At 41.6% G+C, this 24,355-nt stretch overlaps 1 protein-coding gene across 3 annotated transcripts in view; it reads left to right on the plus strand.

Moving 5' to 3' along the window:
* Positions 1-11,558, plus strand: part of trdn (triadin) — a 29,258-nt gene extending 17,700 nt beyond the window's left edge. For all 3 annotated transcript variants that reach the window (XM_079526144.1, XM_079526142.1, XM_079526143.1), the window contains 3 exons: positions 6,169-6,216; positions 6,859-7,011; positions 11,321-11,558. In XM_079526144.1, coding sequence (XP_079382270.1) covers positions 6,169-6,216; positions 6,859-7,011; positions 11,321-11,343 — 224 coding nt within the window. In that variant the 3' untranslated portion in view covers positions 11,344-11,558. The remainder of the gene's footprint in view (positions 1-6,168; positions 6,217-6,858; positions 7,012-11,320) is intronic.
* The last annotated feature ends 12,797 nt before the right edge of the window (positions 11,559-24,355 follow it).

The following is a 24,355-nucleotide window of genomic DNA, read 5'->3' on the forward strand; positions in this document are numbered from 1 at the left end:
GTGTTTACCCGGACAGCGCTGGTTGGCAGGTATCAATGATACACATGTGTGTTAATTGTGTTTACCCGGACAGCGCTGGTTGGCAGGTATCAATGATACACATGTGTGTTGATTGGATAGGAATGTTTTAGGTGTGCTTCCACCACATGGCAATTAATTGTCCAATTTTAACCGGGTGTTATTTGACATTTTAGCTTATATACAGTACAGCACATTGGTGGGATATTCAAAAATAGCAGTGATGCATGCAAGCTCATAGTCTGTCACTTTGTGGCGTGCTATGAGCTTGTAGATCTGCTATTTTAGAAAAATCTATCAAATCTGTGCAAATCTTGAATGAATGAATGAAATACACTATAAGCGATTTTCTTTTTAACTCAAATCTTTGCTTGGGGGTCCCTGTAACAATATATTTTGAGATGGGCGTCCGCAGCCAAATTACATAATACATATTATGTATTATTACATAATATATAGCATAACATGTGTTCTTTGGGAAAACTGTTCGGGTTTAGAATGGCATAAACACTTTCAGAGTCGGCCTCAGGTCGTAACGGGTTCATTCACGGAGATAGATAAAGCACTCACTTCCAGGAATGGTACGAAATCTCCGAGACGAATCGTGTCAAAGCACGTATACAGTACTATACAGTACGTACGGAGGCTGATGTAAACAAACGGACAAAGAAACGTGGTACATAAACCAGCTGATTCAGCCTCCAGCAAACTGAGGTGTCGCTCAATATTTCATGTCAAGAACCCCAAAAATGATATGTAATTGGCCACCGACCCCCATCTGAAAATATGTTGTTCCAGGAACCTCCCAGAAGCAAAGATTTGAGTTAAAAACGTTGGCTCTGAAAGAATATATATTCAAAGATTTGTGCCATATTTTCATTTCTCAAAAATAGCAGACCTACAAGCTCGTAGCGCGCCACTCGGTGGCGCGCTATGAGCTTGTAGATCTGCTATTTTTCAATAGCTAAATTATAACATAATGTTTAAAACACCAAAAAGGGTTCCCGCCCCAAAATGGGTTAACTCTTGAGAGAAAATGAAACCAAATGGACCTGGAAATTGTTAAACATCTGCATTACTTAATATACAAGAATTCTACACATTATTGGAGACTGCAGAATAGTTGTTATTTTGATCAACATTTGCCTGTTATCTCTCCTATAGTACCATCATCAATACAGCATTGTGGATACGATCTTACCCCAGGGCTTGACATGAACGTTTTGAGGCACACAGTACATTTCCCATTCACTTGTCCGGGCACAAAAGTCACTTGTCCGGAGCGCGAGCACACAAATAGGCCTACATTTTAAAATCAACTAACTGTTAGTTGGTTTTACTTGGTGAATACATGTTTGAATATTAGATGAATATTCTAAGTTTGCAAGTTAATAGCCCTAGATTAGAATGTCTATATGATCTTACTGTACATATTTCATGTATTCCAAATACACAGCCATAGATCGGTCCTATCCGCGCACGGTTAGCAGACGGACCTAAACTTGCATAGCACTGCCTGTGCACTCACCCAATATGTAATTCCTAAGACTTGGAGTCGTTTTGGGGACTAGTTTAATATTAATTTGAAGGTTCTGGCAGAAAATGTGTATTTAGTCAAATATATCCACTTTTCCACGAGCTGCACACGGATGACATTCTCTGTGGTGAGGGACCCGGAATGAGTGCAGGACTGAACATATTAAACTTCCCTTTAGGAAGCACAACATTTTGTGTGCCCCATACATTTAATGTATGGGGCACACAAAATAGGTGGTGTGATCAATTCCCCAACAACAATCACAACACACCTGTCAATTGTGTGCGCATGCTTCTCAAACATCGACTGTTCCCAAAGGAAGTTTTTATATTTTCAGTCTAGCTTTTCCTCATGCAAAAGTGGCGATATTTTACATAACATGTGTTTTCTGCCAGAACTTTCAAATGGATATGAAACTATAGAGGACAAAATCTGACTCAAAGTCTTAGGAATGAATTACTGTGTGATGAGTACACACGTTTACATGCCGACGTGGTCAGTCTGCCAACTGCTCTGATATATGGCTGTATTTGGTATTTAGAATACATGAAATGTATGTAAGATTACAGACATGCTAGGGCTATTAACAAAGGTGATGATTAGGAAAGCCAGACAATAATGCCAGACAATATTGTTGGCTGCTAGGAGTGTTACAGAAAAAGCTTATGCATAACATTTAAAAAAAAATGTTTTTAATGCACTTGTCCGGGAAGATGTAATACTTGTCCCGGACAAGCGGACAAGCCTTAATGTCAAGCCCTGCCCAAAAATAACAAAATATTCTTTAGTTTTGCATGGGTCTGAGGCAAAATCTCAACAAATGGTGGTCCGTGGCTCAAATGCTGTATAAATAATAGACCTTGATATTGAAAACATTGAAAACCACTGTGTTCCCCCCCCTCAAACGCTCTCAAAATCGTGAAAATATTTATTTCAGAAAACTGGAGGATTTAGAAGCATTTTTTTTAATTTTGAGGTCAGGCCTAAATGGGTCAAATGATAAGGGACAATATCGGTGGCACCCAACTGTAGTTTCCATTAGCTTGGAACCCCCACCGATGGTGTCATTATTGGTAGGCAGGTTTCTGGACTCTCATAATGGCCATTAGTGTGGATGACAAGGTTGAAAATGGCCGAAGTGCTCCTTTAATGGACACTCTCGTGAATGTCATTAGAATGCTCCTTCAATGTGGTACTAAGTGCTGGGAAAAGTACCATGACATTTCCTCAAAGGCCAGAATGTGTAAATGAAATGGCAAGGAGACTTTTTGTCTTTTGGAGGGGGATGGAATTCTCCCTGGCGTGTAGCCCGGGTAAGCTTTTTGTGAGCTTTTGAGCTTGTGCATCTGCGATTTTTGAACGATTTCTGAAAAAATCTTGAAAGCGTTTGAGTAACTGAGAATAATCTTCTGGTGGTCCCTGGCATATAGGACATTCTCAGACGGGTTGTCCATTGGCCAAATACATGCATAATTTGCATATAATATAATTTTGGGGGTCCTCCTTCACACGGAAATGTTTGAGAACCACAGATTTTAGGAGGCATTTGCAGAGAGAGAGAAATGAAAGGGAAGTTGACACAAACATTGCCTGGAGATACATATTGTAGCCCAATACAGAGAAAAAGGATATCAGACATGCTGAAATGTAAAGGCTGAACAGCACAGTTCTAAAGACAAACTGACGCAGAGAGAGAGAGAGAGAAATATAAATGTTTTACTACAGTAAAAGAAAGCGGCAAGAACAGAATAATCACTGCCGCTCTCAACAGGTGTTCAATCAGGCATCTAATCAGACTGCTAACATCCTTATTATCATGGCCTATAGGACCTCACAATCAATGATCCACGCATGCGCGCGGGCCCACGCACGCACGCACGCACGCACACAGGCACGCACGCACGCACACACGCACGCACGCAAAATGGGGGGGACTTAGAGTCTAAAGGAAAGAAAGAAAGAAAAGATTTGACGCGGCAGAGCGGTTGGAGAGGAAAAGCGATAGAGAACAAAGAGCATAATGAGAAAGGGAACGACTGACTGACTGCAGAGACAGAGTGCGTGCGTGCGTGCGTGCGTGCGTGCGTGCGTGCGTGTGCGTTCTGCTGGTGGTGTCCGTGACACCGGCGGGCCGGAGTGTCAATCACACAAAATGTCATTGCATTAATCAGTTGTTTATCCCTTTAAGACCTGAGGACCTGAGGATCTTCTATCTAAATCATGACAGTTTTCTGAAAAAAAATTCTAAGGACCCCCAAAATTATATATTTATTTTATCTCAAAATATTTTGTTCCAGGGACCCCCAGAAGCAAAGATTTGAAACACACTTCTTGACGTGCATGGTGCGACCTTGCAGATCTGATATTTTTGAAAAGTAAAATCATGACACAGGTGCTTTCCCCGGTCGTGATGGGTTATGAGTATTAATTATAATAACGCGCGGGGGGGGGGGGGGGGGGGGGGGCACATGCACGACAGACGGTCACATCCTCCGTGACACTGGGAAGGGACATCAAAACAAAGAGATTATCACTCAGAAAGAAAGGCATGACTCCAATTAGAATAGCACCAGTGTGATGGGAGACATACTCAGATGTGAGACTTGACCCATGCGGCCGATTCTACAAATGCCTTAGTTCTAAATCTGAAAGAAAAACTCTGTCAGTGGTTCTCAAACTTTTTCATGTCAAGGTTTCCCAAAATGATGTGTTTGTTCGCCGACCCCCATCTCAAAATATCTATGTTGTATGGTGCAAATGGTCATGTTTTCAATGAGTCTAACATTGGTTAGAAATGTTGCATGGTCATGTTTTCAATGAGTCTAACATTGGTTAGAAATGTTGCATGGTCATGTTTTCAATGAGTCTAACATGGTCATGGTCATGTTTTCAATGAGTCTAACATGGTCATGTTTTCAATGAGTCTAACATGGTCATGGTCATGTTTTCAATGAGTCTAACATGGTCATGGTCATGTTTTCAATGAGTCTAACATGGTCATGTTTTCAATGAGTCTAACATGGTCATGGTCATGTTTTCAATGAGTCTAACATGGCCATGGTCATGTTTTCAATGAGTCTAACATGGTCATGGCCATGTTTTCAATGAGTCTAACATGGTCATGGTCATGTTTTCAATGAGTCTAACATGGTCATGTTTTCAATGAGTCTAACATGGTCATGGTCATGTTTTCAATGAGTCTAACATGGTCATGTTTTCAATGAGTCTAACATGGTCATGGCCATGTTTTCAATGAGTCTAACATGGTCATGGTCATGTTTTCAATGAGTCTAACATGGTCATGTTTTCAATGAGTCTAACATGGTCATGGTCATGTTTTCAATGAGTCTAACATGGTCATGGTCATGTTTTCAATGAGTCTAACATGGTCATGGTCATGTTTTCAATGAGTCTAACATGGTCATGGTCATGTTTTCAATGAGTCTAACATGGTCATGGTCATGTTTTCAATGAGTCTAACATGGTCATGGTCATGTTTTCAATGAGTCTAACATGGTCATGGTCATGTTTTCAATGAGTCTAACATGGTCATGGTCATGTTTTCAATGAGTCTAACATGGTCATGTTTTCAATGAGTCAAACATGGTTAGAAATGGTGCATGGTCATGCAGCGTGAAGCTGAACTCATTAGCCTACATAGCGTAGCTGTAGGGCAGAAACCTTCATCTCCATAATTATTTAACCATTTTATGTTTTGTTTTCTATGCCATACATTGTATGCTCTATTGATTACATTCTATTATATTCCTTGTCACTCAAAAGTATAGCAGAAATAGCCAATTTGCAAGCTCACAATGTGTAGATATAATGCTGTTAATGTTTTTATGTTTCTGATGATTCTCTGCTATGACATGCCACAAAACAGGGAGGCCAGGTTGAACTGGTTCATTCTGTCTGTGGCTTTTTATTATTTAACTTCTTCTTCTTCTTCTTCTTCTTCTTCTTCTTCTTCTTCTTCTTCTTCTTCTTCTTCTTCTTTAAATACATATTGAACCAATGAAAAATAAACATGAGCTTGTGACTAATATAATCATAATTGGCAATTTCATTTTCCTATTTTCCTGAAAAGTTGAACATAGGCTACAAGGTTTCCACCCGACAGTGACGATATTGCAAAGACGTGTCATTCTGAAGCTGTGTGCATGCTTTTTGTCGATTTTCAAAAGCACACTGTGCGTGCTTTTCGGGATTGAAATGAGTTATGAAAATGTTGCATGTCTCCCATTCTAACAAGCTTACAAATGTACATGCTGGGAGCCAGGTGGTCATCTCTATAAGGGTGTGTGTTTGTGTGTGTGTGTGTGTGTGTGTGTGTGTGTGTGTGTGTGTGTGTGTGTGTGTGTGTGTGTGTGTGTGTGTGTGTGTGTGTGTGTGTGTGTGTGTGTGTGTGTGTGTGTGTGACGTGCGTGTGTGTGTGACGTGCATGTGCGTGCGTGTGTGTGTGTGTGTGCGCGCGCGCGTGTGTGCGTGCGTGCGGTGTGTGTGTGTGTGCGTGTGCGTGTGTGCGTGCGTGCGTGTGGTGTGTGTGCGTGTGCGTGTGTGCGTGCGTGTGTGTTCGTGTGGTGTTAAAATGTCCTCCGCGTTCTCCCCAGGTTTACCTCCTCCGTCCGCACTTGGCAAGAAGATTATGAGATCTAAAGGTAAGCACTCTATTCTACTCTGCTCTGTTCTCTGCTCTGCTGTTCAGAGACATCAAAGGGGGCTTCAGCCTCCTGCCCTTTTACCCGTCTGTAAAACAACTGCCCTCTCCAGACCACGAATGCAGCATTTACTATAAAGAAATGCAAATGCCACTCCTTTCCATGCCATGCCGGAAGCAGCATTCAGGAGAATTCTTTTTTACCAGCTGCTGCATAAGCACAGCTGGTCAATGTTCTCTCTGCGGTGCTTTCACGCCCACTTGCTGTAGTTGAGACCTATGTTTCTCATTGGCTGTGTACTGACAACCTATCGTCCTGATTGGCGGCCTCGTCTATAGGCAACCACACACTTTTTGCCTCTAGCCGACCTTTAAGCCATGGGATATACAATCTGGGATTGGGAACCCATCGACAAAAGAAAAGAGTGCAGCACAGAATCTGTTCTTGAGAGATTATTGGATATAAGGCAGCAGCTGGTAATTAATTGATGTCGTCGAAATCCATGTCGTAGACCATATCTCCACTATATCTAAAGAGTGCTGGGTTGCGCCAAGGAAATAGCTGATCTACAAGCTCTCAACGAGTACATCAACATCTCTCTCTCTCTCTCTCTCTCTCTCTCTCTCTCTCTCTTCGTCTCAGTTGCCGTCAAAGCCTTGAAAGCGAGCCTGGCCGCCGCCCCCGTGGAGGAGGAGGGCAGCGATTGGCTGGAGATGGCGTGGGAGTTCTTGGCCAGCCTGGTCGCGCCCGAGGACGAAGTGGAGGAAGGTATTCATCAGCTAACTGAGTTCCCATGTAAGGACAGTGGAATATCACTCTACATATAACTGAGTTACATCATGTAAGGACAGTGATATATCACTCTACATATAACTGAGTTACATCATGTAAGGACAGTGATATATCACTCTACATATAACTGAGTTACATCATGTAAGGACAGTGATATATCACTCTATTATAACTGAGTTACATCATGTAAGGACAGTGATATATCACTCTACATATAACTGAGTTACATCATGTAAGGACAGTGATATATCACTCTACATATAACTGAGTTACATCATGTAAGGACAGTGATATATCACTCTATTATAACTGAGTTACATCATGTAAGGACAGTGATATATCACTATTATAACTGAGTTACATCATGTAAGGACAGTGATATATCACTCTATTATAACTGAGTTACATCATGTAAGGACAGTGATATATCACTATTATAACTGAGTTACATCATGTAAGGACAGTGATATATCACTATTATAACTGAGTTACATCATGTAAGGACAGTGATATATCACTATTATAACTGAGTTGCATCATGTAAGGACAGTGATATATCACTCTATTATAACTGAGTTACATCATGTAAGGACAGTGATATATCACTCTATTATAACTGAGTTACATCATGTAAGGACAGTGATATATCACTCTACATATAACTGAGTTGCATCATGTAAAGACAGTGATATATCACTCTATTATAACTGAGTTACATCATGTAAGGACAGTGATATATCACTATTATAACTGAGTTACATCATGTAAGGACAGTGATATATCACTATTATAACTGAGTTACATCATGTAAGGACAGTGATATATCACTCTATTATAACTGAGTTACATCATGTAAGGACAGTGATATATCACTCTACATATAACTGAGTTACACCATGTAAGGACAGTGATATATCACTCTATTATAACTGAGTTACATCATGTAAGGACAGTGATATATCACTATTATAACTGAGTTACATCATGTAAGGACAGTGATATATCACTCTATTATAACTGAGTTACATCATGTAAGGACAGTGATATATCACTATTATAACTGAGTTACATCATGTAAGGACAGTGATATATCACTATTATAACTGAGTTACATCATGTAAGGACAGTGATATATCACTATTATAACTGAGTTGCATCATGTAAGGACAGTGATATATCACTCTATTATAACTGAGTTACATCATGTAAGGACAGTGATATATCACTCTATTATAACTGAGTTACATCATGTAAGGACAGTGATATATCACTCTACATATAACTGAGTTGCATCATGTAAGGACAGTGATATATCACTCTATTATAACTGAGTTACATCATGTAAGGACAGTGATATATCACTATTATAACTGAGTTACATCATGTAAGGACAGTGATATATCACTATTATAACTGAGTTACATCATGTAAGGACAGTGATATATCACTATTATAACTGAGTTACATCATGTATACAGTGATATATCACTCTACATATAACTGAGTTACATCATGTAAGGACAGTGATATATCACTCTATTATAACTGAGTTACATCATGTAAGGACAGTGATATATCACTCTATTATAACTGAGTTACATCATGTAAGGACAGTGATATATCACTATTATAACTGAGTTACATCATGTAAGGACAGTGATATATCACTCTACATATAACTGAGTTACATCATGTAAGGACAGTGATATATCACTCTATTATAACTGAGTTACATCATGTAAGGACAGTGATATATCACTCTATTATAACTGAGTTACATCATGTAAGGACAGTGATATATCACTCTACATATAACTGAGTTACATCATGTAAGGACAGTGATATATCACTCTATTATAACTGATTTACATCATGTAAGGACAGTGATATATCACTCTATTATAACTGAGTTACATCATGTAAGGACAGTGATATATCACTCTATTATAACTGAGTTACATCATGTAAGGACAGTGATATATCACTATTATAACTGGGTTACATCATGTAAGGACAGTTATATATCACTATTATAACTGAGTTACATCATGTATACAGTGATATATCACTATTATAACTGAGTTACATCATGTAAGGACAGTTATATATCACTATTATAACTGAGTTACATCATGTATACAGTGATATATCACTATTATAACTGAGTTACATCATGTAAGGACAGTGATATATCACTCTACATATAACTGAGTTACATCATGTAAGGACAGTGATATATCACTCTATTATAACTGATTTACATCATGTAAGGACAGTGATATATCACTCTATTATAACTGAGTTACATCATGTAAGGACAGTGATATATCACTATTATAACTGAGTTACATCATGTAAGGACAGTGATATATCACTATTATAACTGAGTTACATCATGTAAGGACAGTTATATATCACTATTATAACTGAGTTACATCATGTATACAGTGATATATCACTATTATAACTGAGTTACATCATGTAAGGACAGTTATATATCACTATTATAACTGAGTTACATCATGTATACAGTGATATATCACTACCAGGGTTACACCACCCTGGTGGAAAAGGGGCCTCAGAGTAATGGGGGTCGTTGAAAACAAAACGTTAGAGAACCATACTGGCTCCTAATGTGCAATAGAGCGTCGCAGTCCCGCCCCATTTCATGAAGCCGTGAGACCCAGAAGTGAATTCTCCATTCATTTTCTCCATAGGCTTTTCAAAAAGTATTTATTTAAAGACGTTTACACCGCGGACAAAGCCAACTCGAGTTGTGACAAATCATGACAACAAACACAACATTTTGGGCCGAACAAATAATTACAAAGAAGAAAAACAACAAAAAAAGTGTTGTAACCTGCCGTTTTCTTCTTCTTCTTGTTCGGCCCGAAAAATTGTGTTTGTTGTCATGATTTGTCACAACTCGAGTTGGCTTTGTACGAGGCTCAAAAGGTCTTTAAATAAATACTTTTTGAAATGTCTATGAGGAAAATGACACTCTATAGTGTCATAGTAAATCAGTGTCATGCATATTTTGAAGAAAACCTGGCACTCTTTATGATCATTATGATCAAAATAAGAACAATATAATGCCATGTAAAAAAACAAAAAACGAATTCTAAAATTTGCCACGGCCAACTCCTCGTATATGACCACATTGATGATCCCTGGGCCGGACGCCATACCGTGCTGTCACTCCCCCTCTCATGCCCTGAGCCTCCTGTCTCTCGAAACTCTCCACAGAAACAATCATAGAAAGAACAATTAATAATGGATTAATCCTGAATTCGTCTGAAGCTGTGAAATTGCTTTCTAAAGCAATTTAACTTTTCCTACTTTAGTTTATATATAGAACCATTGGGGGGCCCTGTTACAATTTTGTGTCTGTATGGTTTACTGTGTTGTAATCTTTGTGAAGTGTGACATTTCTACTGACAACGTTTTGTATTTTTACCGACCAGCAAATTTCATCGCTCAGTGATAACAACAGTGAACTCGAGTGTTACCTCTAGAATAAATAACTCGTACAAAAGTACACATTAAACCGAACCCCTTATTTATTCAGGGACTATATGTCACTGCTGCAATTGCACCCTTCAGTGCAACACTAAGAAAAACAGAGCCAGTTGATAGTAACAAACTAAATAGGCTATACTTACTTCTACTTCTATGAGCTGGGACTAATAATATACCATTATCAAAGCTGGGGATATACTGTTTATCTACAATGTAGATAAACAGAAATCATGTCGATTCTACATAATAATTCACATATTTTTAAACGATAACAGTAACCTCAATATTTACTGCTCTACAGTGTAGTGACTGTGTAGAGCAGGGTTCCCCAATAGGCGGCCCGCGGGCCATTTGCGGCCCGCGGAGTGCCCCCTTGCGGCCCGCGGAAGAATTTCAAAAAAATAAATAAACCTTTTTTTTTGTTTTTTGTGGGGGTCCCAGATATAAATGGCATTAAATGGGGGTCAGTAGCCTATGCATGTCAAACTGGGCATCCTTTTCAAATGGGGTCCTGCCCTGAAAATGAATTTTCAGGGCAAGACCTCAACCTCACGCGTGCGGACTTGGCCCCCAGCCTGGTACCCTAGTCAAAATATGGCCCTTGAGGAAAATTAATTGGGGAACCCTGGTGTAGAGTCTACACCGTGAAAATATTCATGTCAATGTATCCACGGATGGATCCAAATGGAACCGTGACCATGACACGTGCATGACACTACAAAACATAGTATATATATACTATAATACACCTGAGCTCTAAAACAGAACGTGTCCACCTGTGTTGTTTTTTCAGCCATCCTCTCAGAGGAACTCTGAAGGTCAGCAGACAGGAGAAGAAAGATGGACGGAGGGAGAGGAGCAGAGGTGGAGAGACGAAGAGGAAAGAATAACAGGAATGTGTTTGTATCTTCAAGGACAGAAATGAGTGTTGTTGGACTAAATGGAGGACGATGTGTACACATCCCAGCATTGTTTCTAACTGTATGTTTGTCTGACAAATAAAAATAAATGCCCCGATTGTTTTTGATGGACTTTGGCTCTGACTCTAAATCTGTGTTGCTGAGCTTGCTTTCTTAAAAAATGATGGACTTTGGCTCTGACTCTAAATCTGTGTTGCTGAGCTTGCTTTCTTAAAAAATGACACATATTACCTTGTTTGGTTCAAGTGGTAATGTTTAACCCCTGCATGTCTTAGGGTAAACCAGACATCCAGCTAGCTATAGGTTAACAATAACAGAACACTATAGGTTAACATTAGCGTGTGCGCTAAAAAAGCTAACCCAGCTAGCGGGCAAGTCTGTCACTTTACTTACTTACTTAATCCTCTTGGTTCCCGGTGGAACATAAGGCGACTATCTGCTTCCATCTGGTCCTATCCTGTGCAGCATGTTGTGCCCGATCGCCCCATGTCAGATTTCCCATCTTCAGTTCTGAGGTCACAGTTCTCCGCCAGGTTGTTTTTGTTGTTTCCTCTTTCCAGGTGGGGTCCATATCTTAAGGCTACTTTAGGAATGCTGTTCTGATCCATTCGAATGTCCGAGCCATCTGAGTCTCAGTGCCGTCGCTATACCTATACGCGCAATACACAATGCGAGTAGGGCAACACGCCGAGTGGGGCAACAAAATGTGCCAAAAAGTGCCACGCCAACCCTCAAAATAACAAATTTCTCCGCGGCTCTGCCGCCTAATAAAGAGCGGCCGTGTGTGTGTCCTCATACAAAGGTCATTACTCATTATGACCTATTTTTTTAGATTTTGAAGTTGATTATCTTTGCCCATGAAGCCCATGAAGCTTCTTTTTTTTACATTTCTAAATATGAATTTAAGCACATGCATGTTACTTGTCACATTTTACTTCAATCACGCGAGTTTTAGGACACATACGTGGCCGGTTAAGACTCACCTGTGGCATCCGCGTGCTGTTAGGGTTTGTATCCACAAAACAGGTATGGGTGTCGGACTATTGCGTGTGGGACTGTTAGTATACGTCGGGCCAAATATATGCACCCGCGTCACTTTAATGTGTAACTTTTTTCTTTGTAACGTTTTTTTACGGGTCTATTTGGGTATACGGGTCGGTCAAATTGAAGTCTGAAGAAGTGAGTGCTAAGGGGTGGAGTTTGAGGTTGAGGTGAATGCTACTGCTAAGGGGTGGAGTTTGAGGTTGAGGTGAATGCTACTGCTAAGGGGTGGAGTTTTAGGAGGTGAGTCGTGAGTGCTAAGGGGTGGAGTTTGAGGAGGTGAGTGCTATGGGGTGGAGTTTGAGGAGGTGAGTGCTATGGGGTGGAGTTTGAGGAGGTGAGTGCTAAGGGGTGGAGTTTGAGGAGGTGAGTGCTAAGGGGTGGAGTTTGAGGAGGTGAGTGCTAAGGGGTGGAGTTTGAGGAGGTGAGTTCTAAGCATATAATAACCCAGATGCGTCATTGGCATCTAGTGAGTCTTCAGACTGGGCGATCAATTGGGAGTCTGCTGTTCTGACTGCGATGGGGAGCTTATTCCACAGTTATTCTGACTCTCATTACCACTCTTATGCAACTATATATACCAACAGCGGTGAAGACATTAATAATCCATTTGCATAGAATATGCATAAAGACACACACAAGCACACATCACACTCACACACACACACACACACACACACACACACACACACACACACACACACACACACACACACACACACACACAGAGGAACACGCTTGAGACGAGAGCCAGAGGTTCAGGGGAGGACATGCGGGCAGGAGAAATGAAAGATGAGAAGCAGAAGAACTCTGAGGTGCCAAATGAACCAAGAGACACAGTGAAACATTGATGAAGATAACCATAAATTATATATCTATATATCTATATCACAGTGGTGTCGCTCTCTCTCTTATTATTCAAATAATAATAATAATAACTAGAAAAAGTGCCCTTCTGGGCACAGGTCTCCACCAGGAGGATAGGACTGTGTGAGATGTTAATATAAACATATCAACCTGTTGGTGGCGCTATAACAGGCCAATGTGAAAAGGGTGGGATATATTCCTCAGCCTAGTAAGAAAATGTGTGAAAGATTTCAGGTAAATTGCATGCTGCGTTCATGATTTGAGGCTTTTGTTCAAAACGGGGCAATCTTGCAAACTGAAAGCTAATTATAGCCAATTAGGATGGAATATGAAATATCGGACAGATCCGACTTGAGCACATGACCATAGAGATAGTGTGTAACGATTTGTGAGATTTTTGGACAGAATCTGGAGGAGTAATATCAAAAAAATTGTTTTACAAAAGTCGGCCTCCTGGTGGCGCTATAAAAGGCAGATGCGGAAAATGCAGGTCAAAGGTTTGTCCTTGGCCTCTAGGGAGTGTGCATGCAACGTTTCACGCAGAGCGGTGCAGTTTTAGGTAAAAAATGTGAAAAGCTGCCTCATGGTGGCGCTATAACAGGCCGTTCTGGAAAATGTGGGGCAGAGGTTCATCGTTGGCATCCAGGGAGTGTGTGTGCAAAGTTTGGCATCGACCGGGTTAACGGTGCCGGAGATTAGCTGGTAACAGACGGACGGAAGGACGGACACACACACACACGGACACACACACACACACACGGACGGAGTGCAAAACATACTCTCTCCCCATGCCTTCGGCCTGGTGGAGACAATAATAATCATAATGAAGTAGTGAAAACAGGCGACGTTCACATCTTTTACTACTTGTGTGCAAAACTGTTGTATCACGAAGTAGGGCATTAATTTACAATAAATCATAAAAAAAACATGAAATATCGGAGATACGAGGTTTCTCTGCGCGACATGGCAACGGCATTCATAAGATGTGGCTAATTTCTGCTAGAATGTGATGCATGATAGATATGTTTGAATCAGGGGGGGCTGCTGTAATCATGCAAACCATGGACCCGAAATGAATCAGGCTGCTCTCTCAGCCCGGGAGTCCAACTCATTAAAACACAACTATCACAGTTCTGATGAGGGCGAGCACTGACTGGCGTGCGTGCGTGCGTGCGTGCGTGCGTGCGTGCGTGCGTGCGTAAGCTACTTCAGAGAGCCACATGTCCCCACAATTTGAGTAGAATATGAGAAATACACATGTGAATTGTTTTATGGAGATTCAGGTTACATTTAGGGTTAGGAGTACATATTTAGAGGTCAGGTTTAGGGGTTAGATTTTGAGGTATATATATATGCCCGATTTAAATTAAGTTGTGTGCCAGAAAATATAGCAGAGCTTCAGGTTTGTGAGCTTGTAGATCCGCTATTTTCTGCTTTGGGTCAAAAGTGGTGGACAAAATTGTAAAAATAACATCACCGTCCTGAAATGACTCAATGACGACTCAATGTCCTCACATGTATTGTAATACAAATGTATGTGTGTGTGTGCGTGTGTGTGTGTGTGTGTGTGTGTGTGTGTGTGTGTGTGTGTGTGTGTGTGTGTGTGTGTGTGTGTGCGTGCGTGCGTGCGCGGTATAAAGGTTCAGCTCTGGGTAGGCCTACAGAGGGCCTTGCCTCGGGGCTCAGGTTGCCAGGTTGTGTAAATAAATGAAAGCAACAAAATGATGTTTAAAAGCTTCTCCCTCAGGCCACGTGGAGCTAGGATTCATAATTCATGGGCATTTACAAGCAGGAATGAAGGCAGGTGTGACGGTGTCGGTGTGTGTATGTGTGTGTGTGTGTGTGCGTGCGTGCGTGCGTGCGTGCGTGCGTGCGTGCGTTTGTGCATGCGTGCGTGCGTGTGTGCGTGCGTGCATGCAGGTAATTCCAAGTCCACACCGTCACCGCCTGTGCTGACCAAAGAGAATATAATTCACAGTCATGCCCACTCCAAACAGTCCATTGTGCTCGCAATCAAAGCAAAATGGTAATAAAACACATTTGAATATGGAGAATGGACACGTTTGAGAGTCGCCGGGCACTTTCATGAGCTTTAAATACGTATTTAAATGCCGACAATCAGCGGGTCGCTTAACAAACACCTCCCAGAAAGGCAGAAATGGAGAGTGAGCCGTTTAGAGGGAACATTCAAATATTTCAATTTCAATATGAATAGCCTAGGTTTTGGACACTTGGAAGAGACTAAGAGAGCACATTTTATTTAACGTTTGATTGATTGATTGATTGATTGATTGATTGATTGATTGATTGATTGATTGATTGATTGATTGATTGATTGATTGATTGACTGACTGATTGATTGGATTATTTATTAACAGTTTGCAGAATTACAGTAGGATACATTTCAAGCACAACTCAATACAAAAATCAGACCGGTCTGAAGTGAGTGGTGCAACAGTGCCCCCTGTTGGTACTCTAAACATATAGGGACGTAGGGACATTGCTGTTCCTTGGAGTGGTTGCACAACTCAAAAACTGTTAACTGTGGAGTGTGGACGACACCATAAAGCATTACACTTGTTTACAATAGGATCCACCCTTTTCAATTCATCAGATCATCACGTATCATCACAATATATCCTTGCCAATGAGTGAGCTGCAAATACTGTAGTGCTCAGTGCTGCTTCCGTAGACGTTGTCTGTTTGACGTTGTCTGTTGTGTGTGTGTCCGTCCTTCCGTCCGTCCGCTACCAGCTAATCTCTGGCACCGTTTGCCCGATCCATGCCAAACATTGCACACACACTCCCTGGATGCCAACAACGAACAGGAGTTCTATAACGCTATAACAGGCCTCAACGGCCTGTTATAGCGCCACCATGAGGCCAATTTAGGCAAAACACATTTCTGTAGATTACTCGTACACATTTTATCCATACATCACACAATTCGGTATACACTATCTCCATAGTCATTGTGATCAACACGGATCTGCACCATTTCCCTAGCCTGGTATCCAGCCTGCTTCGCTACGTTCGGCGGATTTTTTTTTCTCTCTTCGCTTATCAGTCTGGAAAGCCTCCCATTGGGAGGTTTTGCAGAACTACACTAGAACTACATATGTTACGTACTCAACGTCGTTGCTGATTGGATGTTGTTCCAACGAATGAGAGTAGCGTTAGGCAACCTACGTCATCAGCCAGCGCCACCCTCCATGCTTTTCACATGCGCTTTGCTATGACGTCTCACTGGTGCTTTGTCCCGCCCCGCACCACAGACCAATCAGAAGCCACGTTAGGTTTCGAAGCTTTTGGCATGTCCCGCCTCCCTTGGAGATAGGAGGCTTTCCAGACTGATAAGCGAAGAGAGAAAAAAAAATCCGCCGAACGTAGCGAAGCAGGCTGGATACCAGGCTACCATTTCCCATCTTCCATCCTGATTGGCTAAGATTGGCTTCCAAAGCTCACATGATTGGTCCGTTTCGAACAATATGCTACAAATCACACACAGTGTGCAATTTCTGCGAAATTATACACATTTCCACTAGGCCGAGGACGACATGCCACTAATTTTTTCAGCCTCACGGTGGCGCTATAACAGGGCAATTCCTGTTTTTACCTATAAATGCATCGATTTGTATACAACTTATGTATGCACACTCCCTAGAGGCCATGGAAAAACGTTTTCCCTGCATCCCTCCACATCTGCCGGTTATAGCGCCACCATGAGGCCGATTTCTGCAAAACACATTGGGCCTCATGCGCCAACCGTTCCTAAGAAGTTCTTAAGAGGAAATTTGTTCTTAGACCCACTTAGGAAGTTTTTAAGAAGGTTTTGGGATCCCTCAATCTTTTCTTTGCTGTGATTTGTTCGTAGGTAAGAACAGAATCTACGCACACTGTGGAGCACTCTGAGGGTGCCTTTTTCGTTCTTAAGTGCAATCTGAAAACATAAAGGGAAAACAGCGCCATCTGCATGATGCTCAAAGTTTGGTCTGAGGACCTCAAGGGGTCCTTGAGGAAGTTCCAGGCAGTCCACAGCAAAATATGGAATATTTTACCACTTTAATCCCATTTTATACTTTGAAAATAGCCAATATACAAGCTCACAAACGCGTCCCATTACTGCCCATTTTGAGCTTGTAGATCGGCTATTTTCAAAACATTTTGATAAATCTTCAAAACATTACCCTAGCAGAAAATATTTTCATATGGGGGTCTGCAGAATGCATGTCAATTTGGGGGTCCTTGACATGAAAATGTTTGAGAACCACTGGTTTAGAGTTCACAACCCAACCCAAACAAACGCACCATACCCACCACATAACCCCCCCCCCCCCCAGTTGACTATTGTGAGATAAATAATAAAATACATTCATGAATATTGAAAATATTAAAATATTGAAATATTGAAAATGTGAAAACTTCTGTTCACTTCAGTACCTCCACAGTATTATTGATTTTTAATGTTTAAAAATATTTAGACTTTAGTTTAGGTATTCTTGACTTCACTCAACTTTATTTCTATGTGTGAGGTCCTGTGAGCTGCAATCACACACAGGTGTGACTGCAGGCAAGGCCATGGAGTCATGCAAAACTACACCCACCTGGGTGAACACAGGTAGGAAAGTGAATTCCCAATGCCTTATATGGGATTGGTGGGGCGGTTCCCTATGGTAATTAGGATGCTAATTAGGATATGTGGGGCGTCTACCTATGATAATTTGAATGAACTGGCACACCCCTTCAAGTTACGAGGATTTGGATTCATCATCATAAGAACATGCTTACGAACAATTCTGCCTACTTAAGAACGTTTCATGAATCTGACTGGACTTCTCTTAGGAATTCACTTAGGAAGAAATGTAAGAGGAAAAGTTAGGAACTTATTGGCGCATGAGGCCCATTGTTTATGTTAGTTGCACAGATTTCATCCAAATCTCACGCAAATCGGTACACATGATCTCTGTAGTCATGTGATCACGACGAGTCTGTTGGACTTCTCAGATTCTACACTGATTGGCTAAGATTGCCTTCCAAAGTTTGGAATGCTGCACATGTCCTGCTCATCCAGAATTCTATCCTCAGAGATGCTATGAGTGATCTGGCTCTGCATTTCCTCAACAAAATGAAAACAATTGTTGGAAAAATCAAACAAACCAAAAAACATTGTTTATATTACTCCTAAACAATTTGCCTAACATCACACACACACTCCTATCCTCCTGGTGGAGACCTGTGCCCAGAAGGGCACTTTTTCTAGTTATTTTATAATTTATTTTATGTAAAAGTTGCAATTTGTTCAAATTACAATTACTTTGGGAAAAAGTACATGATTTGCATCCAAATTGTTCTCTCCAAACTCTATATGTGATTTATGTGGCTGATTGATTGATTGATTGATTGATTGATGGATTGATTGATTGATTGATTGATTGATTGATTGATTGATTGATTGATTGATTGATTGATTGATCGATCGGATTGATTGATCGATTGATTTCAGGCTTACTCTTATTGTAAGTCTAAAGTCACTATATGGGTGAAAGTATGGGTGAAAACTCAGGAGTGGAGCTTTTGCTAGGCATCTTCCTTATTATGGTCAGAACATGACACCTCAAATAACTACATCTCCCAGAGTGCAGCAGCAAGATGGCTGCTTGTTTACATGAGTATAACACCTGAAAAGGTTTGAGGGAGCATTCAAACAAAACACCAGAGAGAAGAAGCAAGAATGATGGGGGTTCCAATTCCAAAGATGCCAATGGTGGGTGATATTGTTTTGTTTTGTTTTCAATCATGATGTTTGCAATATTCTGCTTAATGTGTTTCTAAATCTGGCTTGGGCTAATGTGTTTAGTTTTAACTGCTACAATTTAAATTGGGGAAGGCATGCATTGCAGTATTGCCTTAATGTTGTGTTTGTGCTGTGTGTGTGGAAAGTTTATTTCCTTTGTGTTTGAAAACTTTAAAAGTATAAAACAAGAATGATACGAATGGCACTAGGTGTCACATGGATGGACCACATCAGACATGTGGACCTACCACGGGTCACAAACAAAGTCAGAGAGGGGGAAGGATGAGGTTGAAAGTGGTTTAAAGAAAATATTTCCATTCCGGATACTGTGTGTGCGTGCAGGCGTGCGTGTATGTGTGTACGTGCGTGCGTGCAATATCGAACGATCGCCCTGTCCTACTCGGGCGACCTCACCGTTATCCACTCACTGAGAAATGAATAATTCAACTCTTATACTGGCCTTTAGAATCAGCAGACACCGCAGACTGGCAGTAATAGGGCTGAGAGAGAAGCTGTATTAAGTGTATGTTTTTACTCTGCCTCCACAGATAGCACTTCAAGAAACAAAACAATAAAATCACCAGCAATACATGTCAAGTGCGGTTGATTCACTGGTCTTTTCAAAGTGTTGTTGTTATTCACATGAATTCTCCGAGGAGGTCACGGCTGTCGAGGAAAACAAAACCTTTTAGCATTTGTAACACACTAAACATTTCACCGAAGATAGCCAATATGTGCACTTGTAGATATAGAGCGTCGCAGTCCCGCCCCCTACCCTGGACCAGGAAATGATTCTCCGTTCATTTTCCTCATAGACATTTCAGAAAGTATTTATTTAAAGACGTTTACGCCGCGGACAAAGCCAACTCGAGTCGTGACAAATCATGACAACAAACACAATTTTTTGGGCCGAACAAATAATTAGAAAGAAGAAAAAAACGGCAGGTTACAACACTTTTTTTGTTGTTTTTCTTCTTTGTAATTATTTGTTTGGTCCAAAATATTGTTTGTGTTGTCATGAGTTGTCACGACTCGAGTTGGCTTTGTCCGCGGCGTAACCGTCTTTAAATAAATACTTTAAGAAATGTCTATGGGAAAAATGCATTGGGATTCATTTCCTGGTCCATGGTAGGGGGCGGGACTGCGACGCTCTATTTGCTGCTGAATGTCCAACCCAGAATAGCGATGTAAGGAATACAAGAACCCTCACCCCAAAACACACTCGGGTCAAATACGAGGACCACGGAACTGTCGCCACCACGTATTCCTAAACAGAACATTAGTAAAGCTATGCCTAACCTTATTCCTAAACGTATTAATATCTTTAACCTCAGTAAAACTATAAACCTAACCTTAGTCCTAAACGTAACCTCAGTAATACTATGCCTATACCTAACCTTCTTCCTACCTCACTAAACTATGCCTAAACCTAACATTATTCCTAAATGTGACCTCACTAAACTAAACAAAATACATACATACATGGATGCACCTGGGACGTATCCTCAGTGATGTATCCTAAGGTCATCGGGGTTTCGGGTCTCCCAACATCATACCCCTCACTCAGGTGACCCAGCCGGGGTGATCAAGTCCCGACTTACGTCCCAGTAGCTACCCTCGATCAGTCCCATCAGGGAAAAACCAGGGCCACACAATCCGTTCTTCCTGAACTACTCTGCCGGGACTGGGAGGTACCATTCTGGCGCGTGGAAGGACTAGGCTCTGTGGGTTGACTCCTGTCCGGGCCCCTCCTACGTCTCACCAGGTCCACTCCTGCTCTCACCAGGTCAGGCCCTGTGCGTTGCACCAGACTCCCAGCACCAGGCACTTTATTCAGGAATGGTGGATTCTCGAGCCGCAACAGTTCCGCAGGCTCCACCTTGCCCTTGGTGGTGCCGCAGGCTCCGCTTGAGGCTTGAATGGCCCTCCTAAAGGCCTCACCGTGGGTTTGTTGGGCTTCTTCCTCACGGAAGACACAGGCTGGGGCGCCAACTAAACTATGCTCAAACCTAACCTTATTCCTAAACATAACATCAGTAAAACTATGCATAAACCTATAACCTTATTCCTAAACATGACCTCAGGAAAACTATGCCTAACACTTTATTCCTAACCTTAACTTACCTTGAAACTCAGCAAAACAAATACAAGAATACAAGAACCTGGGGGCCGGGTGGTCCGCGGAAAAAATGGGGGCGAGTGTGTTTAGGGGCGAGCGTTCCGGTTACCGATGTGGTCACCCTCTTAAACCCTAGTACTCGGTTGAGCGGAGTTCCTCAGGGCTCTATACTGGTGTATTCTCTGTTTTACCTCTGCATAAAATGTCTTCCCTGAAAATAGCAGATCTACAACCTCACAACACGTCGCATCACAATCCTAAATATTTTTTTTTCCTATATCAGTGGTGCTCAAACTTTTTCATGTAGGCCTACTGTAAAGCAACCCAAACATTAATTATGTATTTTCCGCTGAGCCACCATCTCAAAATATTTCAGCACACGTGTTCATGCTATTTCGAAAATATGATCAAGCTTGCCACGCTACAAGCTTGTATATCTGCTATTTTTCAACAGCTAAATTATTATGGTTAAAAGCTATAAGGTGACACAGATACGTTCCAGGTCTTAACCCATTTAGGCCTGACGTCGAAAATTTAAAAAACGTCTTCTAAATCATGACATTTTTCTGAAATACCTAAGTTTCTATATCAGTGGTGCTCAATATTTCATGTCAAAAAATGATATGTAATTGGCCGTCGTCCCCCATCTGAAACTATGTAGTCCCAGGGACCCCCCCAGAAGCAAAGATTTGAGTTAAAAACGTTCGCTCTGAAAGAATATATATTCAACGATGTGAGGCACATTTTCATGATTTTTCAAAAATAGCAGATCTACAAGCTCGTAGCACGGCACTCGGTGCTGCACTATGAGCTTGTAGATCTGCTATGTTTCAATAGCTAAAGTATAACATAATGCTTAAAACACCAAAAGGGGTTCCCGCCCAGAATGGGTTTTAAAGTTGTTAAGCCTGATCGTGAAAGAGCTTCCTACGCTGTGACATATAACTGATGCATGACTCCCATGAATACAGGCATTCATTTTTTAACACCAGGACAGCGGGACTCTTGTGAGACACTCGCTATTCAAATCTCTATAACCTTTTGAACCGTATGAGTTAAACATGGATGGAAGTTCTCGGTCGCTATACGACAGTCATTTTGGATTCAATTCGTGTACCAAACAAAGGAGCCATCTAGTATCTAGCTAGCTAGCTTACAATGCGCCGCCCCGATGCATTGCAAGCTTGTAGATATAGCTCCTATGCTCGATATTTGACGTTGCTTTGATTCAGTGAGACCGGTTTTGTCGGACTTCCCTATGGGGTTATAGCATCGTTTTTGTGAGGTTAAGGTTAGCGTTATGGTTAGGTTTAAGGAATATAACCACGCCTACAAAGGTACAGGAAAGAGGTAGTCCCATGGTGGTTGTCCTCCTATAGAGCTCTAACCCACTGTAAATGGTAAATGGTGCATTTATATAGCGCCTTTATCCAAGGCGCTTTACATAGATTGTGCATTACATTCACCCATTCACACACACATTCATACACCGATTGCGGCGGAAGCCATGCAAGGTGCCAACCAGCACATCGGGAGCAATTTGGGGTTCAGTGTCTTGCCCAAGGACACTTCGACATGTAGACAGGAGGAGCCGGGATTCGAACCGCCGACCCATGGATCATTGGACGACCTGCTCTACCTCCTGAGCCACAGTCGCCCGACTGTGAAGGTAGCCCTCGTTTTATTGAACCACTTCACTGCTTCATTCGCTGCTTTCTTTCATTTTCACGATTTTCGTGATTTCTTGACAGAAGTAGGGGGTGACAAACTGACGATCAAGCCTACAACACACAGTATGGCAGCCACCTCCCCCTTCACATTCAATATGTAGATTGTGTGATCTGCTGTGGCCAGGTGTAATTTCCTGGGGTCCAGTAAGGACTATTGTTAAGACGCCTTAAAGGCGAGAAAGTTATTTCTTTAAATCAAAGGCTACGTAGGCATGGGCTTGCAAAACTGATATTTTCGGAGAAACACAGGAGAACACAGGAGAAAATCACTGCAGTAGCAGGTTTCAAGGTGTGCGCGTGCGCACGCGCGTGTGTGTGTGTGAAGAGCGTGATGTGACGGGAGCCTGTGACAGGCTTGAGTTAGTGTTACAGCGTCACTGCTCATTTTCATAGTAAGTGCGACCTAGCGGTCGCAATAATAAAAAAATTGCCGTAAAATATTGTAAAAATGAACGAATAAAAAAGACAGGGTAAGGCTAATCACCCTGTCTGTGACTTATTTATCAACACTATAGGATCCATGTGGTTAAAACCACTGTTGATTTGAAAAGCGGATGTCTTGTGAAAGTCCAGCATCTACATGTAAATGACTTTACCAGTCTGACATAGACAGTATCATCGAGTGAAGAATCATCAGGATCAAGTTGAATAGTAATGCACACAGACGGAGCCGGATTTACCTTGCTGAGGGCCCCCGGGCTGGAGCAAATTTGAGGCCCCCCTTGGGGGGCGATAGCCCAACATTTGTTGGGCTATTTTGTTTTCATTTTGGGGTACCCAGGCCCCTAAAAAGGCAGGCAGGCAGGCAGGCAGGCAGAAGCTCTCAATGGTTTAACCATAATACAACTAAATACAATAACTATACACACATTTCACTTGAATTGGATTTCAATACTTTACAATTTTATAATAAAAAAATAAATAAAAAAATTGGGGGCCCCCCTAGTCGGGGCCCCCCCGGGCTGCAGCCCACCCTAGCCCAACGGTAAGTCCGCCTCTGCACACAGATTATTTCACGTAGCAGCACTTGTTACAACTGTTGTAAAGTGACACGTACGTCCCACTTGACCTGTCTGCAGGTTATTTTTGATATCCGTATACTGCGGTGAATTCTCCACGGCCATATTCCACACAACCTCATGCTATAAGAGAATCAATCGGCTGGGTTGTGTGACTTCATCCCGCTGGACCTCAGATGTGTATCGATCCCTGAAATCTATAAATCTTGAGACGTGGGATCATATCACATATCAGAATAATATCACGTTTATTAGGAACTATAGGTAGGTACGACGGGTTATGCAATACTGATTGTATCCGTTTTCAAAGGGCATCACGTTGTAGTTGTACCCGGCTG

Source organism: Electrona antarctica, assembly GCF_951216825.1.
Source record: "Electrona antarctica genome assembly, chromosome: 17".
NCBI lineage: Eukaryota > Metazoa > Chordata > Actinopteri > Myctophiformes > Myctophidae > Electrona > Electrona antarctica.